A 25,528-nucleotide genomic window follows, 5' to 3' on the forward strand; every position below is an offset into this window, starting at 1 on the left:
GAGTGGTTCAATAAATGTGTCGGTTGAGAGGTTTGTACTTGCAGCACCGTTTCCTTGCAGAGTGACGTCACATCTGATGCAAGGTTTTGCGATTTTAACCCTAAGCTAAAAACCACCATCAACATTAAGTCCCATGCTTAGCTCGGAGCAGGGGCCTTGTTGCGAGGTAAGCATGAGATGGTGATAGACGAAGGAAAGATCGATACGGCAAGTTATGAAAAGATGGTCAGGCAGATCCGACTAACCTTTTTTGGGAGGTAAAGAGAATCCATAATCCTTGCATTAGTGACTTTGCGTAAATTATGTGCTGCTGGCTAGGCCGCGGGGTGGTAGAGATAGTTGCTGGCTGAGACGAAGACTGTTGGCGTCACCTTAGAAGGGGGCCGCTAGCATAGACTTGGCGTGAAAGGGAGTCGTTGGCATTGCTCGGCTGAAATGGAGCCGCTGGCATTGGTCGGCTTGGAACGGGAGTCGCAGGCGTTGTGCGGCTTGGAATGACTTAGTTTTGGCGCCACTTGGCTTGGCACGGCTTAAAATGGTTTGGACGCGACTTGGATTGGCTTGGATTGGCTTGACTTGACACGGCTTGGCTTGGCGCGGCTTGGATTGGCACGACTTGGCTTGGTTTGGATGCGACTTGACTTGGCGTGGCTTGGCTTGGGCGCGGAGATGATGGCGCTGGCTTGGGGAAAGCGCTTGGGATGGGGGATGGCGCAGGCTAAGTCGCAGAATGACTCGGATACCAAACCCTAATTGTTCCATATAAACAAATATCTAATCCAGCTGGTATCACGCGTGTGAAGCCTTAATTCACGGCTGGAAAAAAGACTTTCTGCTGAATATAAGAGGTGATCTTGAATCCTTCGCTCTTACAAATCATCATAAAAATCGCATCCATCTTCCCTACATGTATTGCATCGTGTTTCTTCCCCTAGTTCCATTTTGTCTTTTTCATCATGTAGACTGCCGGTACAAACATGGTAAAAACTATTTTTTTTTGTTTTTTTGTAGCACATAATGGGATCTTCCAGTGATGATCGTACCATTTCGGAGAGAAATTCTGAAACCGACGAAACCTAGTTTTCTTCTCATAAGGAGGTATTAGACATAATTGATTCTCTGTTCCGTGAAGCTGACGAGATTATACAAGGCATGTCTCTCGCCCATTTGTGCAGAGTGCAGATGTGTGTTCAGACTCTCTTGGCTTCAGTGGAAACGGAGGAAAGGTGGAGGCAGGATGAAGAATCCCGGCTTGTTGGGAGATCTCAGAGAAATGAAGTTTTCCTACAACCCAGTGCTAGGGCTGAACAATTTTCCTCTCGGTTGAAGCGGCGAAAAATTGAGTCCATGAAATTCTTAGGTGAGTACCAGTTTAATTACCTTGTCCATGATGGGATCGTAATCCTTGACTTTGATGCGGACGAACCGGGACATCCTCAAGAAGCAGCTGGAAAGGCGCATGGGGAAGATGTCGATACGGTCTACGAAACTGAAGCAGCTTCTGGAGTGGACGCCGAAACTGCTGTCAAGGGTGTTTACGCAAACGCTGAGGATGTCGTCAAGGTGGAAGAGGAGACGGAGGCAATGTATGCTGAAGCAATTGGGGAAGCTACGGAAACACACGCTGGGAGTGTTGTTGAAGCAAACGTTGGACAGGAAGTGGAAGTTGTTGTTGCAGTGGATTCTGGATGGGATGCTGCGGTCGCTACTGTTGAGGCAGCTTCTAGATGGAATGTTTGCTGTCAGAAAGCGTGCTGGGGAAAGTGCTTGAAGAAACTCTGATGAAGGCGCTATTGATCCAGGCGTCTACCGTTAACGACCAATTTTTCGTTTTTGCTTATTTCTTCTTAGCGTGTAGCCCCTTTGATATTCCAAAAGTTTGCTTTTACTTTCTTGCTTTTGATGGTGGAGTTAGGGTTTCTCAAGTGACATTTCATTATTCAGTTTCATGGTTTCTCATCTCCGAATGAATCAATAAAACCTTCATACTGTTTCTGAAATTTGGGGCCGAATATTCTTGAAGAAGATATCTGTTCTGCCGCCTAATGATCGTCTTCCTTGCATATTTCCTTCTTTAGTATTTTGAATAGATATTTTAGTGGTGGTTTGGATTCTCTGGTTTTCAATTGACGGATAATGACTTCGTGAGATTTTAGGTTTACTTGGTATTTTTCCTTTAAGACGGTTCAGGAAAACTTTTCAAGGAAAGATGTTCTTTAATTGAAATTGAAAATTATACTCATGAATGCAAGCAGTACAATTATTTTAGAGAAGTTACAAACATTGCATGAAAAGAAAAATGCTGAAGGAAACGCTGAAGGAGAACGCTGGAGGTGAAGGTAGCGCAACGTTTTAGGTATTGCATGGTTTGATCCATCGCGAGTGAATCGTGACACCTTCCAATTTGTCGGTATTGATGAGCTTGCAGTAACCGCCCAAGATAACATCTTCCACCAGATATGGCTCGTCTTCCTTTTCTTTAGGCGGACCGGGTCGAGTGTCCATCTTTACTGTTATGCTCCCAACTTGAAACGAGGTCATCTTGAATACTACATCCCCAACTTGAAACGGGTTGGAGCGTTGCGCAACCATTTGATTTTTGAATTCGTCATGTTTGGCTGTGACAACTTCCAAATTTTTTGCAAAGTACTTGAAATGCCCAACATTCCATTCACACCTCCTAATGACGTATGGGTTGGTAATCGGACCGAGTCCCCATGCCTGGCCGAGAGGAGAGGTGACTGGGTGCAGAAAGGGTTGTTTGACCAGACTTACTTGTGTTCGGAATCTGCGGATGAACGTCGACGTGCTTTCTCCAGGCAATTGAGTTAAATTGGTAAGTTGTTGAGACAACAACATGTAATCTTCAAAGTTGGACGGCTTGTTGGAAATTCTTTCGGGTACCGACATCGGCAGAGGGGATATCCCTAACTTCGCTTTGTTACCATGTACCCACGCGCTCCCCAGAATCATGTCGTAACTCGCGAGTTCTTTGACTATGTATAATTTGCCATGTTTTAGAGTGTCTCCCACCTTGATTTCAAGATTGATGTATCCATACGCGTCTACTGCCTCTCCTTCCAAGTTTTTGACCACGGTTGGGAAATGAGTAGCCTCCTGCTTCGAAATTCTCGCAACTCTCAGAGTTTTGATGGTAATGATGTTGGAGTCATAGGACGCGTCGATTAGTGCGTTATCGAGATTGGCGTCTCTCAGATGAACCGAGGTCAGCAGTCCCCAGTTGTATTTTCCAGCACCGCTTTCTGGGAGAGTTTGGGGTTCTGGTGGGGTTTCTTCAGTAGGAAAGAGTCGCTTGCCCGATACAACACGATTAAGGGCTGTAAAGATATCTTGACGCTGTATCTTGGAGAGGTAGAGAATTTCGCACACACATTGCATCATGGATTGCACAGTTTTGTGTATGGAGTCCCCAGAGACCATGCAACTCCTGACTGGAAGTGGGTTTCTGTGAACTCTTTCATTGTCTAGTATAAGCTCCCCTGCTTCTATCTTTTCTTTGAATATATGTTTTATCTTGTTGCAGTCACTGGTTGGGTGGTGGAAAAATCTGTGGTAGCGGCAATATTTGGGGTTCGCCATTTCCGCTTCGGTTGGTGGGCGCCTGATAGGAGGTAGTCTGATGGCGTCGTCTTGGATCCATGCTTCCAAGAGTTCAATCACTTCTTCGATTGAGAACGGGAAATCCAAGACATTTTCTCCAGCCTCTTGATGTCGCATGGGAGCTTTAGCGGTGGTCTTCCATTGCAGAGCTACTTGTCGTGCTGGCGCTGCGCGCTTGGATGTTTGTTCTGCTGTTGGAGCCTTCCTTTTTCCTCCTTCGTCTACCACGCTCACAGAGGAGGGACCAGTGGTGTATTGCTTATTGATGAGGCATCTATTTCCTCGAGTTTCGCGTGCGTCCTCGCTTCTAGTTGTCCTGGTTATTTCAACAACGCTGGTGCTGTTATGGCTGACCGTTTTGCAGCTTCATGAAGATCATACAATGTCTGGAATCGCAGATTCTCTAATAAGCCGCGGTAGATGGGAATCATGTCATTGATACAGTAGTTCACCAATTGTTGTTCGGTCACATTTGGGTCATGACAATCGAGTGCTTGAATTCTGAATCTTTTGACAAAATCATTCGGATGTTCGTTGTTTCGTTGAAACATCCTTCATAGATCTGAGAAGGTTATTTTCTCAGACACAAAGAAGTATTTCTTGTAGAAAGCTGCAACCATGTCAGACCAGTTGGAGATGATGCCTGGCGTAATGCTGTTGTACCATGTGCATGCTCTTCCAGTAAGTGACTTCGAAAATTCCCTCAAACGGAGAACGTGATTATATTCGTGCTCTCCCAGGGACTCCAAGAATCGAGAGACATGTTCACGTGCATTTCCGATACCGTCGTATAGGGAGAATTGAGGGGAAGAGTACCCCCTTGGAAGAGCAATTCTTTGTACTTTAGGAGGATACAAGGGCTGATGTTGATGCATGTCCATGAAGTCGCTTTTATATCGGTTTCGGAGAAGTCGTTCCAAGTCTTCTCTCGTGACAAAATTGGGTGGTTGATTTCTTTCCACTGAGGTTCCCGGGCGAGTTTCTTCGTCTACAAAAGTGTGCCATGTTGAGGCGCTAGCGCCAGAGGTATTGGATGTGTTCTTCATTGGCTCTAGCTGGCGTGATTCTTGTGGTAGACGCTCTGTCAGTGTCTTTAGGAAAGCAAGCATCTCTTTCTTGGTTGAGGCCATGTCTGTTTGGGCCCTGGCAAGAACCTCATGCCTTTCCATCAAATCAGCAATAGTAATGTAGGGTCGACTCCCTATGGATCCTACAGTTTCTCGTCCTGAAGGAGGAGTAGCTGCGGTTCTGGTAACAGCTGGAGGTGTCATACTTGATGAAACATTGGGAGCGGCGGCAGTAGCTCTGGCTCTGGTGATTGGAGGTGTAATACCTGAAGGAGCATTTTCCGCGGCAGAGGCTCTGGCTCTTGTGATTGGAGGTGTAACACCTGAAGAAACATTCTTCAGGTTGCTGGTGTTGACATGTGGCGTATTAACACCACTGGGAGAAATGTTAACACCGAGAATAATTTCGACACCAGTGTTCTCAGGGTTTGTTGCTGATCCTGACCTGAGTTCTACCATCTTGAGATCGGGGTTGAAAAAAAATGAAATCGGGAATTGGAAATTGATATTGTAACCGAAAGATTAATCTCCCAATGTGGTTGCCAATTGTTTGTGGGTGTAAACCGTTTCTGCTGATTTCGACAATTTCGTGTGAGTGCGGGTGAGAAACTAGTCTAAACCCAAAACAATGTACTGCAAGGGGGTACTTTTGATTCGAGAGATCAATCTATACAATCCTGGCCTAAACCAAGAAATGGCCGTTCCAGGCTGGCTTCGGTCACAAAGTGAAGGAGAAGGGTTGGTCTTAGGGAGGGAAGCGAATAAAGTGTGGAGACCAAAATAGTTGATTCTGGAAGTGTGGGCGTTTTTGTGACATGTATCAGAAAATTGAACTTGTAAGCTGAATGGAAGGCTACCAGGTGATTTCTGGATGTGGTATTGTTCTCCTGAATAAAAACTTTTTTCCTTTTGGTGGAAATAGGTGAAACATATTTATACAAGTCGTAATAAAACGTACCCTGACCTCGTAAGAAGTGGAAACGGTTGAGTAATGGAAGAAAGCAATAATGGGTAACGTCTGTAATTGATGTATCCATAATGAAGAAAACGTTTCACCATTACTTCTTGTATATACTAACTGCCTCACACTTATGACACTTTCTTGTAACGGGCGTATTGCACACCACACGCTGTAAACCGCCAGAACAATACCCTGATGAGTATCCCCAGTTTGTGACATGTTTTGATATCTCGAGTGTTTTCGTGAAAAACGTGTAGCAGGTTGCTATGTGTGGCATGGTGGCATGCCAGTGGTCGTGGCATAGCGACGTGCTAGTAGCTATGGCATGGTGGCATGCCAGTAGCCGTGGCATAGCAACGTGCTAGTAGTTGTAGCATGGTGGCATGCCTGTAGCCGTGGCATAGCGACGTGCTAGTAGTTGTGGCATGGTGGCTTTCCTGTAGCCGTGGCATAGAGACGTGCTAGTAGTTGTGGCATGGTGGCTTTCCTGTAGCCGTGGTATAGCGACGTGCTAGTAGTTGTGGCATGGTGGCATTCCAATAGCCGTGGTATAGCGACGTGCTAGTAGTTGTGGCATGGTGGCATGCCAGTAGCCGTGGTATAGCGACGTGCTAGTAGTTGTGGCATGGTGGCATGCAGTAGCCGTGGCACAACGACGTGCTAGTATCTGTGGCATGGTGTCATGCTAGTAGACGTGGCATAGTAACGTGCTAGTAGTTGTGGCATGGTGGCATGCCAGTGGCCGTGGCATGACGACGTGCTAGTAGCTTTGGCATAGCGACGTGCTAGTAGATGTGGCATGGTGTCATGCCAGTAGCCGTGGCATAGCGACGTGCTAGCAGTTTTGGCATTGCGACGTGCTAGTAGATATGGCATGGTGTCATGCAAGTAGTCGTGGCATATCGACGTGCTAACAGCTGTGGCATAATGACGTGCTAGCAGATGTGGCATAGTGTCATGCCAGTAGCCGTGGCATAGCGACGTGCTAGCAGCTGTGGCATGGTGGCATGGCCAACATGCTCGCACATATTTTAGGCGCGGCCAAATTAGGGGTTTTGGCATAAACCATGGAATTTGTCATTGCGACCAAAGTTGCCACAAGTTTGGTGGCAAACTTGTACGACTAAGATTTGCATATCAGGAGAAAGGGCGGCCGTTGATCGTGGCTACCTTTCATTGGTGGTCAGAAGGGTGGTAGCGTGACTGGCATGGCTTGCGCATGCTTTTGGCACGATGACCAAAGAGTTTGGCGTCGTAGCCAATTTAGGGTTTGGCGGCACAAACCAAGGGATTTGGCGTTGTGGCCAAAAGTCGGCACAACTCTTGCGGTTTGGTGGCGAGTTTGGACGGCTGAGATTTACATCTCAAGAGGAAAGATGACCATTGATCATGGCCGCATTTTGTTTGCATAGCGGTGTTGGCAACGTGCTGGTGGTATGCCAGTAGCCACGGCATAGCAGCATGCCAGTTGCGTCGTGGACAAAGTTAAAATTAGCATCGTGGACGGATTTGGTTGCGACTTGCCTGGATTAGGGTTTGGGCGTGTTGAAACCCTAATCAGTGCGTGCAACGCGTTTTGGAAGCTAGCACGTTTTTAGTTATCTAGCATGCTTTGGGAAGCTAGCACGTTTTTTGGAAGCTAGTATGCTTTGGGAAGCTAGCATGTTTTGGGAAGCTAGCTTAGTATTAGCGACCTCTTTTGAAACCGTGACAGGTTTGGAGCAACCTGATTGGTCGACAAGAAGTGGGGCCAGCACGCTAGGGTCGTGGCTACACTTCAACGCGCGGTGGCGAATTTGAAGCAACCCGATTGGTTAATGGAAAGAGGGCCGACATGCTAGGGCGCGGTCGCACTTTTAGTACACTGTGGAGAATTTGGTTGCCTAGTTTGACTAAGCATGGTTTCGACCAACAGGGTTTAGCATACTGCGCGGGGCGCACAACTCTAATTTGCAAATTAGTTGGGTTTATGAGTTCTTTGCGAGTTATCACAATGATTATACGGATTTTTGTATCTTGCCATAAAAAATCCTTATCTACAGAATGCAGTATGCTTTCTGTCTGAGCCTTTCGTGCAATGGCCTTAACTTTGGTACTTGGAGGTTTCACGCTACTCCGCTGCGAGTGAACATAAATCCGTCATGCCATACCGATTTAAGGGTTCTGCTGAGGAACATAGCACATGAGAGTACTTAACGAGTCTAGTATTGGCGAGGCGCCATGATAAGCACGTATGTGCTACATTTTTTACCCATATTTATATTAGATAGGACTCGATATTGTTGCTAATAATACTATTTTAATGCTTTTGTAGAAAGTAGAATTAAATCCAATCATCCAAGAATAAATGACGAAATGTGAAGCTAAAACAGTGCTTGCCACAAAAAAAACAGCAAGGTTACTCGAGACACCAAAGCCAGACAGAGAAGGGATGATACACAAGGGGGACGGTCTAATTGAAAACAAGGAGGTCAAGCACGTACACATGCTTTCCCTTGAATCATGGTTTTGTGGGGCTCAGAAAAACAGTCGTGTGATTTTCATGCAAGCAGAAAACATTATAGGGGTTACTATGCCATGTGTCGTTGCATATATGCATAGTTTTGGGAAGTTGGAAAGGAAATTCTGTTAGGTAGTGGAATATTGGAACAAATAAATGGGTCGACGTGAATATCTTGTTGGAGGGAGAAAAATGAATTAAAAAGATTTTGCTTCCCCACCAGTGGGATTCTTTTTAAGTCTACCAAATATGCATGCAAGCAAAATGAATAAGAATATATATATGGGGGGGATCACATATATGACCACCATGCAAGTTTCAATTAAGGATAATTAAGAGAATGATGACACACCTTTATTTGGTATATATTTTCTCTATTGTGAAGAAGAAAAAGGGAGGGGGGTTCTGAGGCCGGTTTTGGGGAGACGAATAGAAGGGAGGCGGATACAGAGCCGTGAAGGAGAGACGGAGAAGGGTTTGCGTTCTTCCGTTTTTCCAATTCCATTTCGATTAGCTAGTGAACATCTAATATATTTATTTATGGCTTTTGTTTGTAACTAGGGTTTTTATGGTTGAAACTACATGGGTATTAGGCCATTTTTGATTGATTGGATTATATAGCAATAGACCACTTTGAATTGAATAAATAATTCCATGATTTTATATATTGATTTAATGATAATATGAGTTGTTGCTTCACCGGTTTCGTATAACCTTTGTGCATAATTGTTATGATCGAAAATATATTTGTCTACTTATTTGATATTTCATGCTTGGGTTAAATCCTTTGATGGGGTATGCTTAGAATAGCCAGGTATTATTTGAGAACCTGTATTTAGTTTCGTATAAATTTCTCGCTAATGCAATTTGATGGTGCATGCTTTGGTTTAGTCTTTTGATGTGCCATGCTTAGGGCGTCCTAGTGATATTTGCGACTCTAATGTATATAATAGGTGATGTCAATATAACGAACAATAAATAATTCATGAATTATGTTTCATTTCAGTAATTGAATAGAAATAGTGGTGGATACATTAAACCCTGGTTACCAACTCTCCTATTTGATTCGTTTTGTTACTTGAGTTTATTCTTCTCATTGTCTTTATTCTTTCAAAAATCCAAAAACATCTTTATTTGTTAGTCCATTAGAGATATTGATTACGTATTTCCACCGCTCCTCGCGGGAACGACCTGTACTTGCCATTGTTCTACTAGTTAGACACCGTGCAATTGCGGTTTTATATATAGGCAATCCCGAAAGCCTATCATGCAAGAATTTAAAAAGTATATTGAGTGGTTCATTAAATGTGTCGGTGGAGAGGTTGGTACTCGCAGCACCGTTTCCTTGCAGAGTGACGTCACATCTGATGTAAGGTTTTACGATTTTAACCCTAATCTAAAAGCCACCATCAACAACTAGGTACTAGGATCGATTCCCCACATATATATGATATCTAACTTGTACGTTTGCACATGTCCATAGGATGGGTTTCCCTTTGCCTAAAAACATGTTGCACATGTCCATAGGATAGGTTCCCCTTTCTACTAAAAACTTGTTGCACCTCATATAAGGATCGATTTCCCTTTGTGATAGGTTGCACCTTTTACTAGGATTGGTTCCCCTTTACCCATAGTCGGTCATACCAATAACACTAAATCGATCATACCACCTCAGGTGATTACTGAAGACCGGTTTCACTAATAAAAGTCATACCAATACAAAAGTCAGGCCTTTGTGAATAGTTTTACCAAGAACATAAACAAGTCATGAGCGGTTATACTAATCACACATATTGGTAGTTTAAAAGATACACAATGAATAACAATATCAATAATGCCTGGCGATTTCCTTTTCGATTCACAAAACAAGTTCATGAATTTACTTCCTTAAAACAAATGTAAAACATTGTTTCCTAAGATGAAATCTTCACCTCATACCCATACACAATCATAATATCATTCAAACGATTATGTCGATGTCTTATATACAAAGTTTAATGATTAAGCAATAAACCTCGTATTGTATTCCTTAATACTATGTCTAACTAGAGTGTAATCGTTCATGCTTCGCAGTTTTGTTTTCAATATGCACGACTTGAAAGATACGTGAAGGAATAAAACAGTAAGTCAAATATCACTAACCTCAAGTGGAAGGATGATGTTGTCGTTGTAGCTCATTGCTTCTTCACTTCTTCAAGTCTTCGCAATACTTGTAATGTCTCATATCCTAATACTTTCAAGCTAACCTATACGAAGTTGACTCTAGTACATAATCAAGAGACTCTTAAAATGAGTTTTGGCTCACTAAAATATGACAAGCTAACATAGCTATTCTTTAACAAAACTGACTTGTATTTCTCCCGATAGTGCTGTAATTGCATTAAGAAGTGAAATGTCTGGAGGAATTCAAGACGTTAGGGATGAAGATATCCTAGCTATCAATTTTGGGTCAGGAATTCGTATTAAAACTGCGGTTGGTCGTGGTGGATTTGTTAAGGACATATTTGTTAGAAGAATGACTATGGAAACTATGAAATGGGAATTTTGGATGACAGTGAATTATGGGTCTCAAGCGGATGATAAATATGACAAAAATGCTCTTCCTGTGATCAATGGGATCAATTACAGTGACATGGTAGCTGATAATGTGACTATGGCAGCACGATTGGAAGGAATAGATGGAGATCCTTTCACACGTATATGTATTTCGAATGTTACCATTAGTATGGCTGCAAAAGCAAAGAAAGTTCCCTGGACTTGCACTGATGTTGAGGGGTTAACGAGCAGTGTTAGTCCTACAACGTGCAATTTGTTACCTGAACAAGTTACAAATTGTCCCTTTCCTACCAACGTCTTTCCAATTGATACAATTGAAATTAAGACGTGTTCTTGCAGAACTAATTACTTTATTTGAGGTCGATGATGTATGTTTTGATATTCTTCAGTATAAATTTGTGATGGCATCAATTCCGACCTTGAGTATTTTTGTAATGTAAAAACCCTTATATAGGTAACCATATCAAATAAGAGCCTTACCTGGGAAATGATTTTATATATACTTCGTAGTCTTACCGTGTGCATATCTTATCTGTTGGTTGTAGTATTTCTTATTTCTTGTTTATATACACTATCATTACACTTTGTAATTGTTGCCTGTAAATGGGTATTTTTCTTTTTTTAATCAAAAAACACAGTACTTGATTGCTTGGTCCTGATAACATTCATAGGTTATTGGCAATCTGGCAGATCATCTCCCTTTAATGATTATCAAAAAATAAATCACCCTCCAAGCTCCATCTCTTGCTAAATTGTTGCAAAAAATTAAAAGCAACTAACTTAAACTTTGATTTTTTCATTATCTCACACTTTGATATATATATATATATTTTTTTTTTTTTTTGAACAAAACCTAAACAATAATGGATTTACAAGATGAATGTATTACCAAAATCTTAGCTTCAAATTCGTTGTTGTTCAAACTTTATTCAAATCCGTTCAGGGACGGAGCCAAGAATTGTGGGATGGGGGTGCAAAAATCTGCTATGGGAAGTAAAAAAGATTTTAGGGGTGCAAAAAAACAAAAAATGGGCTTACATATACGAAAATTTTCTCTAATTGGGTTAAAATAGGCTTTGGAGCCAGCTGGGCAGGGGTGCAAGTGCAACCCCTTGTAATAAGCTGGCTCCGCCCCTGAATCCGTTGTTGTTTCAAACTTTATTCAACAAATATTGTCCAACGTGTGAATGAATCCACACTGAAAAATACAGTTAGGTTATTGCCAATATGGCCTCTAATGATTATCAGAAAATAATAATAAGAAATAATCACCCTCTAAACTCCATTTCTTTTTTATTTGATTGTTTGGAACGGGTCTTGGACTACATCCTTAACTCTTTAAGGAGTTATTTTCTAAGCTCCATCTTTACTTTCGGAAAAAAAAAATTGATGGAAAAGATCATATATTAACTTGCAAATATATTACAAGATATTTACAAAGTCATTTTTATCGAAAACATTGGAATCTATGCTAGATTTATGAACTTTTTGACGGAATCTATCAGACATGTGTTGTAGCTTTTTAGTCTCTACTTTCGAAATAATCATCGCTAAATTTTTGCAAAAGATTAAAAGCGGATCACTCAGACTTTTATTTTTAAATTATCTCATACTTTTGACACCTTTATTTTTAATAAAATCTAAACAATAGAGGATTTGAAGCTAAAATTTTGGGGATACGTTCCTCTTACAAAGTACCATATAAGAATTAGCGCATTCCCTATCAATCTACACTATCTACCAATCCTAATTTCAATGGTTGAAATTCATTTAATTTTTAATGTCTGATTTCAAAGTAGTAGATGGTGGTGTATAAGAATATAAGGATTTTAGTTTGGTAAGTGAATATATCTCCAAAATATATATTTGTTTCAAATTTGTTACTGTTTTAACTTTATTCAACAAATAGTGTCCAAAGTGCGAATACTTTAAAAACTCATCTATTATACGTTTGTAGTTTAGGAGAAATTAACAAACACCGGTACTGATATTATAGAGATCAACAAACTATTATGTATACCCACAGACTGTCATTAACATATCCGATACCTAGGGAGGAGGCATGTTTTTATTATGTACCATTTTTTATGTATACATATATAAATCAGACAAGGATAGAAATAAAAAACTTCATAACTTCCAATATAATCGTAACAATAAAAACTAAATTGTAATTCTTAATTAGAAACACAACGGACAAAAACCTAGAAAAATAAACAATTATTCAAAAATAATTACAAGAGATATGGAGTATTTTACATTTTGATTTGAAAAAATATCACATTAATCACATATATTATATATTTTTATACATGTATTATGAAATAGAAGAAAGACAGGGAGTAGAGAGAATATGGTAAAAATCTTATTCGTACGTGTCATTTTTCAAAGTAGGGCTTTCTGATCGAACAATTTCGAGATTTAACTGTATCTTGTAGAAGTTCAAAAATGAAAACAATCTCTTTGAGATTCCAATCGTGAAGCAAGAGAGGGAGGGAGAATGACGGGGGAAGAAAGTGAGGCGCTCTGCGAAAGGAAGAAAGCTGAAGAAAAATTATTTATCGGGTTTACATTCGATGAACGGTTGAGATTAGGCAGTCGGTGTCATCGGTCGGCTCTGAGTGTCCATCGTCTATGAGAATAGATTTAACGACCGCAGGGTCATCGGTTTGGTTCTGATTCGGTTTTTTTGAATTGGTTTCAGTTTGGCCTGGCGGTTTGGATCGTTTTGTGCAGCTGCCTTAGAGTTGTAGTATTTTCTTTCAAAAATTCTAAACAGACCGTGCAAATAAGTGACCCCAAAACCGTTGTGAGACAAATGCTGGACCCAATACACTTTTTAACGGGCCCCCTGCTAACTCTCCTGGGATGGGTCCCAGGCCTTCCATCACATGGCGGTTTTGACGTGGTTTTTTGGACGGTCTGTCGAGAACCACTGATTTTCTTTTATTAAAAAAATATTGGGGGCCAATTTTAGGATGCCACGTGTTAAAGAGATAGTGCCATGTACGCAGATGAAACCGAGTTAACTAGTAGCTGTAAAAAGTCACTAAAAGGACTAAAAAGTCTTTCTGGGGTCACTTAACTCTCCACGGATAGCTTTCCGTCTACGTTTTTTCAAAATAACGGTCAAAAACAGGGGTATATTTGTAAAAAACTACAATACAGGGTACATCTGAAAGGCACAAAAAAAAAAAAAAAAAAAAGAAGGGGTATATTTGTATTTCAAACGTAAATTGAGGAAATCATATATATATAAGAAGCGGGGTTAACGTTGGGGGAGCTGTGCAAAGATGTCATTGATAAGGTAGGGTTTGTTTAATCTCTATCTGTTTTTTTTACTTTCTTCAGAAATAAAATTAGATTATGATAATTCTCCACAATCTCCTCCCTGTGATGTGTGCATAAATCTTAAACCAGTCAACCAATCATCTCCTTCCCTTTTTTTTCTTGTTTTTTTCCCCTTCAATCTGCTGTTCTTCCCCAAATCCCCGATCCTTTTTTTATTTCACCAGCAACAGAAAATCGAACATCTTCAATTGCCTCACCAGCAACACAAAATCAAACATCTTCATGTCAAGAACTCCACCAAATTGAAGATTTGGAGATTTAAGAGAAGTTTCTGCCAATTGAAGAATTGGGTTCAGAGGAGGTTGTGGAGAATTGGGTTCAAAGAATCATGAAAGCCAGCCGTACAAAGAGGACCTTAGGGATTTAGTTGATTTGCTGGTAAGAGTCTCTCTCTCAATCTTAGAATAACTACTTATGATTTAGTTGATTTGCTGCTGTACCCGTTTGGCTGTTTTTATCTAATGACTGATTTTTCTGATGAAATTGGGTTTTCCTTATTGATGAGGAGACAAGATATAAGAGATGAATTTGACTGATAAGCAATTGAAGCCTTGCAAATGTGGTTACGAGGTTAGATATGGATTTTTTGGATTAGATGTGGATTAGATAATTGGAAACATCATGGACTAGTTCTTATTTTTGTATTGTTTCTTTAGATATGCGTTTGGTGTTGGCATAATGTCATGGACATGGCTGAGAAGGATGATATGGAGGGAAGATGTCCTGCATGTCGCACTCCCTATGACAAGGAAAAAATTGTAGAGAAGACAGTGGGATATGAAAGGTGATTGTTTTATAGCATTAGCACACACTGCTATACATACTTTTAGCAAGCAATATTTGGTTAAGTTGGGAATGCTCATGATGTGCTTACTTGCAAACGGGTCTATGGCTGAGAACAATTCAGACAGAAGATTAAAGTCACAGAAGGGGAAGCCTAAGTCATCTGATGGAAGGAAGAATCTTAGCAGCGTCCGAGTTATTCAGAGGAAGAACCTGGTGTACATAATCGGGATACCTTCTAGTTTAGCTGATGAGGATGTGCGTATCTCCTCCACATATGCTCTTGCTCTGACCCCTCTCCACATCAATTTCTAAATGAGTGGTTCAGCTTATATAGTCTTTTCCGCTACATCAGTATCTGCTTGAGTTATTGAGTGGGTTTTGGTGTTTCCAATCAGTTTGGTCTGGCATTTACATTGTTTTTTAGTGTTATGACGTGTTTTTATGGTTCTGTGCAGCTTCTCCAGCACAAGGAGTATTTTGGTCAGTATGGAAAGGTTATGAAGGTTTCTATGCCCCGAAATGCTGGAGGGTCCATACAATATTCTGCTACCAACACTTGTAGTGTGTAAGTTCGCTGGTTTTAATTGAGATTTTCCATCATTTTTTATTTTTTTTTGGGGTGGGGGTGCGTAAGTGCTATTATGGCTATGAAATGCCCGCCATGAATTGTTGTTGTATCTCCTTTTGCTGTTCTCCCCCTTAAGTATGTGGTTTACTGCATGTTTTTGCTAGTGTCCAAAACATTACTGAACTTCTATCCAATTTTTGGCTAATTAACGTGCGTTTCATGCTTAAAATGTAATGTACGTCAGTTCTGTTATTCATGCTTGCAGATATATTACTTACTCAAAAGAAGAAGAGGCGGTCCGATGCATACAATCAGTGCATGGCTATGTCCTAGAAGATAAACCCTTAAAGTAAGCTCATGCACTATTTGGCATGTATTATGCATAACATAACAGGATGTATCACCTTGACACCTGTTCCTCCCCCACCCCCCATCCTTTGCAGAGCGTGCTTTGGAACCACAAAATATTGTCATGCATGGTTAAGAAATACGGTATGGGGAAAGTCATACATACTTATCGCGTTATTTTTTTTGGTTACTGAAAACAGCTATTCGCAGTAGAGCACTAGTTAAAAGTTTCTCTTAGATTTCCAGCCTTGTAACAATCCTGATTGCCTGTATCTGCATGAAGTTGGCACCCAAGAATATAGTTTTACGAAAGATGAAATAATTTCAGCATATACCAGGTACAGTTGCATATGCTGAACTATGTGGTGTTATCTATTTGTAACTTATGCCAAAGTCTCTCTGCTTTTTGTGTGTTTAATGTGTTATGAAGTAGCCAGTAGGAGAGACTGAAACTAATTGAGGTGGGTTTATTACGCTTGGATGCCCCTTTTTGTACTTGGTATCAATCAACCTATTGACCTAATAATTCTATTTCCCTTGAAAGTGATAGGGATGCGGTGGACCAAACAATTTTTGTGGATCTAACTATCATGAGACCTTATTGTTTATTTGAGCTATTTCTCTTAATTTAACCCGTAGTATGTGTTCCTGTAGTCCATCAGTTGTGTGAAAATTTGCATTCATATCACTATGATGTGGGACGTGTTGCAAGTACTCTTTATCTTTGCAGGTTGTTTTGAATTTCTATTTTTTCCTTTATGTATAATATTATTTGAGTACTCGTAAACCTACTCTTGAAAATAGTAGCGAATACCATTCTTGAAAATGTCAGGAAGTTTGATGCTCCTGATTTAACTTGTGAAGAGGGTCACCCGGAATTGTTTAGTGTTCAGTGTAATCATAGTGCTCTGAAGGAATTAATGTTGTTTAAAGTATGTTTTAAAGTAACTTTTTTGTATCAACCCATCTTCTATTTTTGTAGGAGTAGAGTTCAACAAATAACTGGCGCTACAAACAATTCTCTGCGACGTTCAGGAAATGTGTTGCCTAATGGCAACTGCAAGATGAAACTTAGCTTATATAAAGACAACTCTCTTTATTGATGTTTAGAAAATCTCTCAAAACTAAACACAAGCTCTAATCTTGCTCATATGATCAACCACAACTTTGGTGATCATATATATATAGAACTATGAATTCCTTTTCCTAGTCCTATTACCTTATTACATGTCTTTCCTTTTCTTAGAACTAGATGACTTCTAATTCCCTTAGGATTACATCAATTTCCTAATCTTGTCCTAACCAGCTTGTTAGTGACTTCTATGTTGAAGTTTAACCAACATTGCCTCCTCCAGCAGACGAGCTAATCAATATCAGTGCACCTACTTTAGAAAAGCCTATACCCATAAGTGTCTCAAATGTATGAAAACAGAGATTGTGTGCTGTTTTTATCTGTTTTCTTCATGAAAAAAGTGCCATGCTCTTATAGTTTGAATGTTTGACTATTGGATGTATCTTTATTCTGATTACAACTTGGTTGTTACTGTAAACCAGAGTTCTTCAAGTCTTGGTAAATCTTCGCCCCCCAGTGTGCCAATTGTGTCCCCTGGAAGATCTGTCTCTCTTCCAGCAGCAGTTTCATGGTATGATATTCTCTTTAGTTTATCTTTGTTTGGTTTGAGAAGTATTGCTTCTGAAATTTATGAATCTTTTCTCAGGGGATTGCGTGCTTCAAATGGACGTCCACCTAACATATCGTCAGATGGTTCAACTGGGTTTACCAAACAAAACTCTGATGGGCGTGCAGGAGAAGATTTTTTTTCAAACAATCAAAGAAGGATAAGTAGGCATGACCGATTCAACACCAACAGAAGAGAACAAACAAGTGAGTAATAATAACTACTCCATTGAATTTTTTCAAAATTTTTATTTTGATGCAATTACAATTGAGGAGCTCGTATATGAAACCTTTGCAGCCGCAACCATCTTTCTTTCCAGTATTTTTCTAGATGATGTAATGACAATAAATAAAGATGTTTGCAGGGTGAGATTAGCAGCAGCATCAGTGATTGTCTGTCTTTTGACAAATGGCTACATTGGGTAAGGAGTGATAATGAATGGGTTGGTGAAGTGTTAGAGCAGCGACGACAATGGACTTATTTATATTGATGTGTATGCTTATTTTGAAAAGGGAGAAGGCTATGGAGGATATGGACGCAATGCGCTTGCAAAGCCATTAGTTGCTTCAGTTCTCAGAAAATGGAAAAACATTTTTTCATGCATTCTTGGGGATAAAGGCTGGTGTCAAACTTGCTAAGAGACATAAACTATCTGATTTCTTCTATGTCCAGTGTAATTGGGCTACGGTTCTCTCTTTTACGATACATGTCACTGGGCTAATAATAATCAAGGCAGAGAGATGCGTTCCTAGTAGGATTTTATGGTTCATGTGGTTCGAATGCAGCTGCGCGTTTTCTGGCGGAAAGTGAAATGAATAAAAGACGTGAAGTTGAGAAAAAGGGAGAAAAGAACAAGAGACATGAAGTTCCGAACAAGAAGGAAGAAAGGATTGCCCCTGATTATGTTAAGGGGATGAAACCAGTTGATTTTCAAGAGGAGCTAAGAAATATTATTTGGGAAGATGCTTCTGCTATTCCACACTTCAAGTATGCTCGACCACCATCGGTTCTTGACATGAGGAAATGAACTGACGATGATTTACTATCGAAGATGTTTGGTTTTTGTTGCTGGTGAGATAAAAGAGGATTTGGGGATTTGGGGAAAACCAGCAGATACAGAAGAAAGAAAAAAAGTAAAAGAAGGACAAAGACTAATGGTTGAAGTGGTTTTAGATGTATGTACACGTCCTCGGGAGGAGATGGGGGAGCGGAATAGCATTTCCGTTCTCTTATGTTATAATATTGTTTGAATATCAATTGATGTATGTAATTTTATCGTACAGTGGAGGAGATCGGGTGAGTTCTCCAAGTATTGCATCAGGAGATCCAAGTGTTGGATGGGTGGGACCACCACCCGATGATGATTATTTCTATTATACTGATGATGAAGGAAACAGACTGTTAAAGTATCAGTTCTGCCATCGCAAGCACCCTAGAGTCATGGAGAGTAGACTTGATTTTTCCGATGTTAAGTTGCTTAGTCCTTCGTTTGAGAGTGCACTCCGCATAAGTTGTGACGGCTCCTACAGGCCAGGCATCTATGGTGGATGTGCAGTAGTTTTACGCACGGACACTTTGAGGCAATAGTTACGGCGCCATTGAGAGGATCAATGAGTATGTGTTCAACCCGACACCTGCTGGTAAATGTTATGAAAGCGAAGATGAGGACTTAGTGGATATGTTTACATACATTACGGACGTGATCGATAGGTATCCACATCTTTTTTCATTCGAACATTCACTCCGGCAAGCGAATTCTATGGCGGATTACCTTGCAAGGAGGAAAGACACTCCCCGGACTGAAAATGGAGAGGAAGATGGATGGGAAGACATCCATAGCAGCCAGGGAAAGGAAGCTAGGTATGACCATGTGACCGACCATCTTAGCAAGATGGATAAGTCAGGACATCCTTATCTAAGGGTGGTGAGCTCTGTGGACGACCGAATTCGTAAAAGGCTAAACGTGGATTATTCTGAATTTGTCAAAGGTAGGAGGAAACCGAGACCTGAGGGGTTTTAATTTGTTTCCATCAATGTCAGGTTGTGGTGTTTGTACGACTTATCATCGTTCCATTAAAATCTTTGTAAACGATTTGTGGGTTTACTTTACAGTAAACTCTCTAAATAAACGGGAGGCATTTTTTTGTTTTCTTTTTCAGAAGCATGATGATGATATTAGACTTTTGTTGAACTAATAATATAATAATATCCTTCTTAATTTGTTTGTTTAGTTTAGAGTTACAAGACAATTTTTTGAAACTTGGCCAAATTTACTAAGCAAAACTGACACCTAGCTTAAGTTAAAGTATTTTTTGACTGGGGTTTTCTTTTTCTCTCTCCGAGCTCTCAAATAGCGTTTCCTTTCGTCTCTTTATGGAGTAGCTTCCAACAACTGGATTCCCTAGTTTAAGTAAGGAGGGGTTAACGGATAACCAGATGGATCATCAATTATAAGGGAGGATTGCAATGAAAACAGTAGGTTTTTCAATTATATTTTGCTAGTGGTATTTTGAAATTTGTTTATGTTGCTGAGGTTGAGTATCAACAATAAGGATGCTGTTGAGCATCATTATTATCTTTTGCTTGATTGGTTTTCTGTGGAAAGGATGTTGTTGAGCATCAGTTTGTTATGATGTTGTTGAGCATCATTAATTTATTTAAATTTCATTTGATCTTAAATATTACAAAAAAAAACCTCTTTAAATTTGTGTTGCTTGTCTCCTCTCTAAAATTGAAATTGGTCGACTTAATTTTCCAGGCCTGGTAATCCTTGCTGTTCTTTATGCGATGGGTGGAAGGGTGTCGAACTTTTCTTTAAGATTGAGAAAGAACACCTGTTATATGTGTATTTAAATTATTCTTCTTCCTTAAAGTGATACGATGGTATCCTTGGTTTTTCTTCACGAGAAAGTATTAGGTGTATGTGGGTTTTCTTTGCTAGCAGTGGGAATTCTTTAAACCTGTTTTGAAAATCTTTATGATCAGTACAGTGGGAAGCTTGAGGCCATTGAATTCTAGTCCTTGAACCTTTTTTCTCATCATTTCTTCAGCTTGTGATGTTTATCATTTGGACTTTCAGGCCAAAAGAATGCTGAAGAACATGAGAATCAAGACGAAGCATAATAATATGGATTTCAAGATCATAAGATTAAGAGAAAAGCCCTGCAAAGAGCTAGTGTATTTCATTTGATCACTATGCCTTCTGTGATTCGTTCTAGTTCTAGTTGATTAGATACTTCTTGATGGAGATTAAATCTTGTTTTCTTGTTCTGTTACAGCTTCCCCATGAAAGTGAGAAATGAAGATGGCGCGGATGAAGGGCAAACTGTTGAGGTTACTGTTTACGATTATTTTACAAAGCATCGTAAGTTAGAGTTTACTACTTCTGCATACATGCCCTGTGTGGATGTTGGCAGGCCAAAGAAACCCAATTACATTCCTCTAGAGGTTAGTACGATGCTTGTGCTATCTGGTCATGTGCAGTGTTATCTCTCCTTTCTCTCTCTTATGCTTTTGCTTGTCTGCATTTCAGCTCTGTTCGCTTGTGCCACTGCAACGCTATACAAAGTCTTATCTACTATGCTAAGATCTTCTTTAGTTGAAAAATCAAGACAAAAGCCTTTAGAACGTATTAAGACGCTGACAGATGTAAGCATCCTTTTGCTGACTTTCCTTAGCATTCATATTTCATGAGTTATTCATTTCTGTACTTTGTCTTTTCAGTCTATCAATAACAACCGCTGTGATGCGGATCCATGGCTTTCTGCCTGTGGGGTGTCTATCGAGAAAGAGTTGATTTCCCTTGAAGGACTTGTTCTTGGAGCACCAGCTGTGAGCTTTTTTATTGTTTATATTCCAGATATAGTTGTATGATTTATTGGTTTTATTCGTGAAATTTTACCACTTGGTCCACTTCAATTGCAGTTGAAAGTCGGCAATAATGTTGATTGCATCCCTAACAATGGACGGTGGAATTACAATAGGCAGGTAAGTCATGAGGTTTTGTTTGCCTTTTCGAACATGTCATGTTGTTATCTGATTGAGGAATTGATGTCAAAGTGGTTCCTTCTCTTCCAGACACTATATGAACCCGTTCAAATTCAAAGGTGGGCACTCGTTAACTTTTCTGCTCGTTGCAACACTAGCCAGATTTCTAGGGATCTTATTGATTGTGCAATAAATAAGGGAATAGTGAGTCTTCTGACTTTTTTTAACTGCATTTGCTTTCATACTTGTCATTGTGGTTTATGAGGCATTGTATTAATCCTGTTCCACTTTATGCAGAATATGGAGCGTCCATATTCACTAATTGAGGAAGATAACCAATCAAGGAGATTACCTCCTATTGCCCGGGTGGAAGCGATGTTTGAACAGATAAAACAGAAGCTACCTGGTCCTCCTGAATTTCTTTTGTGTGCCCTGGCAGAGCGGAAAAATTCTGATGTTTATGGTTTGGTGCCTAAAACATAATTCAACATTCAATTTCTTCTTTTAATGATCTTTAAAATTTGAACATGTTTTACTTTTCGTAATGAAGGACCTTGGAAGAAGAAGTGCCTTTCTGGAGCAGGTATTGTCACACAATGCATCTGCCCAATGAAAGTAAATGATCAGTACCTTACTAATGTCCTTTTGAAAATCAATACGAAGGTACTCTGCTACTTGTTTTTTTTTTTCCCTTCCTCCGTTTTTTAGGGGCTTAGTCTCTTATTTGCATGTCCATCTTGTTTCTCTCTGTTTATTAGCTTGGGGGTAAGAATTCTTTGCTAGCTGTTGAACAAATACCTCGCATTCCCCTTATTAGTGAAACTCCAACTATGATATTGGGAATGGATGTTTCTCATGGGTCACCAGGTCAATCAGATATCCCATCAATTGCTGCTGTAAGTTTTTTTGTTTTAGTTTTTTATCCCTTGGTATTGAATTAATGTTTCATGAACTTGGAAATTGTATCCTAATTGACATTGCTGGTAAATATGCTGGAACTGTCAGGTTGTTGGTTCTGGATGTTGGCCCTTAATTTCAAGGTACAGGGAATCTGTACGTACCCAATCCCCAAAAGTGGAGATGATCGACTCCTTGTACAAAGTATTACCAAATGGGGAGGATGACGGAATTATGAGGTGGTAATTTCAACAGTTTTAAATATCATAACTTAGCACCTGAGTAGCGTGTCAATGTTTATTTTCTTATTGCTAATCTTCTTTGTTGTTCCAGAGAGCTTTTGGTGGATCTCTACCAGACAAGTAATGGGAGAAAGCCAAGCCAAATTATCATTTTTAGGTATATTAATTTTCTAGATTCTCAGTTTTCACTTCGAGCACTCTTCTTTCCCTTTAGTACAAAGAAACCAGGATACGTGTTTTAATCGATTATGGTTACACTTTTCAGGGATGGAGTGAGTGAGTCTCAATTCAACCAAGTATTGAACGTCGAGTTGGAGCAGATCATTAAGGTTCGTTTGGCTCGAGTACTCCAATTTAGTTACAACAATAAGAACCATGGGGATTATTCAACATCTATGGCTCTTTTTCTTGCTTATGGATTCAATATCTGTAAATGTATCTCCATTCAGGCATAATTTTAAACCTAAAAAGTTCTTGTTTGCTTTAGGCAGTAACTCACTTGGGAGAGACGAAGCTGCCAAAGTTCACACTAATTGTCGCACAGAAAACCACCATACAAAATTATTCAAAGCTGGTGGCCGCCCCGAGAATGTTCCACCAGGTTTCACTTTGTTATCCTTTAAACTCTGTGCATCTGTACTCTCTACTGTCTTCCCTGTTTTAGAATTTTAGATTTTTAGATTCCATCTTTACTAGTTTTTGTGTATTTATGTTATTCTACAGGAACGGCGGTGGATACAAAAGTCGTGCATCCTAGGAATTATGACTTTTACATGTGCGCCCATAATGGAGCTATTGTAAGTGATTTTCCTTTTGATACTGTTGATACATAGTTCTGTTTTATTTTCAATTTATTAACGGCTGGTATGTGCTTCAACGTTGGAAATCAAATGTTTACGATGTTCTTATGACTTTCTGTCTGTATATTTTTGAATTTGCTAAACTTAACTCTGTAATTTGATGTAATGAAGGGAAATGACCAATTTTAAGATTTTTCTTTTCGACTTAATATTTTTAGGACTTTATAAAAAAAGTCTCTTGCTAAACTTAGGATGGTACATTTGCTTTGCATTGTGGCTCTGTGTGTCATACAGACAGCTTCAAACATCAGTAACTGAAAGTTTCACACTTTTTTGTTTTTTCTTGTTGTTTCCATTAGTTATAGAGGTGGCCAGTTTGACTTTTCTGTTAGTTATAGCGGCAGTTTGTTCTTGTTTCAGCATTGTGCACCGTGGATGGCATATTTCTATATTGAAGCTATATTGTCAATGGCTGTCGCTGTAGTTGATGCTGTTTCTGGATCTTCGTTACCGTAAGATTCAAATCATCATTTTAACTGTTTTTCTTTAGATCTGAGTATATTTTTCTGTTTTTGATTATATATTACTCGTTCAATTGATTTTGTTACTAGATTGAATTTATTTTAGTCATCCCAGATTGGAAATGTTTTAGTTGCTCATTCTTTTCTTTGCGTGTTGAATCTGATGATTAGTAACTTGTTTTAGAGTTTAATTTACATCTACTTTTTCTGTATGTTCATTTTTTTTTAAAGTGAGTCTGTATTTTCTGTAATAATATTTTATTTTGATTTTGGAAATCCCATGAATTTTTTAAGTAATCTGTTATGAATCTATATAAAAAATGAGGAACCACTTGCATTATAATGTTTTGTAAATATGCAAAGATAAGAGTATATGCCTGTTTGAAACGAATACCTGGTAATATGATTATTATTCTACTTGTATTCTGTAAGTGAAACTGAATTCAGTGTGTGTATCTTACGTCAGGTGTTAATTCAAGGAGTCCCTCACTCTGCCGTCTCAGAGGACATAGAACACATGTTGTCTGGTTGTGATTTCAGCCCGTCCAGCTTGTGATTCATCTGGAGGTTAAGGATATGTCATTTTTACTTTGTCTGATGTATAAAAGTGTCATTTTTACTTTGTCTGATGTATACATCTCCTGATAATCTTTTGAAATTTTGTGCTGACAATTTCTCAGATCCCATGAGGTTCGCAATGGTACAATTCCCTTCAAAGGTTGATGCAGTGAATGCTGTCCTTGTGAAGAACCATTATTTCTTTAGTTTATTCCAAGTTAGCATTGATGCTGTAGGATTGACAGTGGAGATTGACAGTTTGTACCTAACATTCAGTTGGGAAAAGAACTCCTAGTAGCGATGACTGATGACCCAATGAGTCTGAATTATACTTAAATTCCTGACAGTGGCTCTTTTTTATTTTCTCGTGATGAATTAAATGAGCTTCTAATTTTGGCAACTTTTAAATATCATGAAGCACTTGCAGTGTCAGTTTCAAGTGGTATAATATTTGCAGTTGCTTATATTTGAGTAGTATCAATTTCCGTCACACCTTGATTTTCTCACCTATTGCATTTGAGATGTTAAGCATAGTCAGGACTTGAGGTTGCACAATTTGTTTTTTAAGAATATACAGTTATTTTGCTAGAAGTTTTATTGGGAAAGTTGTTGAAATGGTGCTTTAGGTGTTCGTCTGTGCAGTATTCACAGGTACAGTATGACATATATCAGTCACATAAATCTCAGTACAAGATTAGATATACCAAGTAGAAGATAAGAAACTCTTTAACATGAACAATCTTAGTGTGGAACCAGCTAACATTGCCTGTGATCGTTTTTCATGACAAAACTCGTCATTTTCTGACCACCTGAACCGTCTGTGGCAAAGCTAGGTAAGAAGATATTATGGTGCTGGCGGATGGGTCCTTGGAGTAGAAACTGGATGAGCAGGGGCGGAGCTACCTTATGACTAGGCTAGCTTAAGCCAGCCCCACCAACAAAAAAAGTCGTTTTTTCCTTCGCCTTTTTTGACACCACTTATATTTCCTTTCTGCTCCATTTTATGTGATGTATCCTTTAAAAAGTATAATGATTCTAATCAATCTGGATATGGACTAGTTTCGTGTAATTTTGCAGGAGAGTTTT

General features: G+C 39.5%; 2 protein-coding genes and 1 pseudogene across 3 annotated transcripts; all 3 read left to right on the forward strand.

Annotated features, from left to right (window-relative positions):
- The first annotated feature begins 5,679 nt into the window (after positions 1 to 5,679).
- Positions 5,680 to 11,186, forward strand: LOC113278922 (probable polygalacturonase). The gene is made up of 2 exons (XM_026527645.1): positions 5,680 to 5,699; positions 10,478 to 11,186. The coding sequence occupies exons 1-2, from the start codon at positions 5,680 to 5,682 to the stop codon at positions 11,061 to 11,063; spliced, it is 606 nt and encodes a 201-aa protein (XP_026383430.1). The 3' UTR covers positions 11,064 to 11,186.
- A 3,268-nt stretch (positions 11,187 to 14,454) lies between these two features.
- On the forward strand, positions 14,455 to 19,710 carry LOC113281324 (CCR4-NOT transcription complex subunit 4-like). Of its 2 annotated transcripts, XM_026530033.1 has the most exons (10): positions 14,455 to 14,626; positions 14,713 to 14,840; positions 14,964 to 15,097; positions 15,298 to 15,407; positions 15,676 to 15,759; positions 15,854 to 15,902; positions 17,313 to 17,401; positions 17,477 to 17,643; positions 17,792 to 17,858; positions 17,950 to 19,710. In XM_026530033.1, the coding sequence occupies exons 2-10, from the start codon at positions 14,834 to 14,836 to the stop codon at positions 17,996 to 17,998; spliced, it is 756 nt and encodes a 251-aa protein (XP_026385818.1). In that variant the 5' UTR covers positions 14,455 to 14,626; positions 14,713 to 14,833; the 3' UTR covers positions 17,999 to 19,710. The 2 variants fall into 2 exon arrangements, with proteins under 2 accessions (XP_026385818.1, XP_026385817.1); XM_026530032.1 differs by having other exon boundaries at positions 14,713 to 15,097; positions 17,802 to 19,710.
- Positions 19,711 to 19,719: 9 nt separating this feature from the next.
- LOC113281323 lies at positions 19,720 to 24,923 on the forward strand (annotated as a pseudogene).
- The last annotated feature ends 605 nt before the right edge of the window (positions 24,924 to 25,528 follow it).

This window comes from Papaver somniferum, chromosome 5, assembly GCF_003573695.1.
Source record: "Papaver somniferum cultivar HN1 chromosome 5, ASM357369v1, whole genome shotgun sequence".
NCBI lineage: Eukaryota > Viridiplantae > Streptophyta > Magnoliopsida > Ranunculales > Papaveraceae > Papaver > Papaver somniferum.

Excerpts from the sequence above, each read along its gene's own strand:
- LOC113278922 (XM_026527645.1), top strand. The coding sequence starts at position 5,680 with ATGGAAGAAAGCAATAATGG. Across the intron at positions 5,700-10,477 it reads ATGGAAGAAAGCAATAATGG|CTATTCTTTAACAAAACTGA; the intron begins GTAACGTCTGTA and ends AAGCTAACATAG.
- LOC113281324 (XM_026530032.1), top strand. The coding sequence starts at position 14,834 with ATGAAAGGTGATTGTTTTATAGCATTAGCACACACTGCTATACATACT. Across the intron at positions 15,408-15,675 it reads GCTACCAACACTTGTAGTGT|ATATATTACTTACTCAAAAG; the intron begins GTAAGTTCGCTG and ends TCATGCTTGCAG. Across the intron at positions 15,903-17,312 it reads ATGCATGGTTAAGAAATACG|AGTTCTTCAAGTCTTGGTAA; the intron begins GTATGGGGAAAG and ends ACTGTAAACCAG.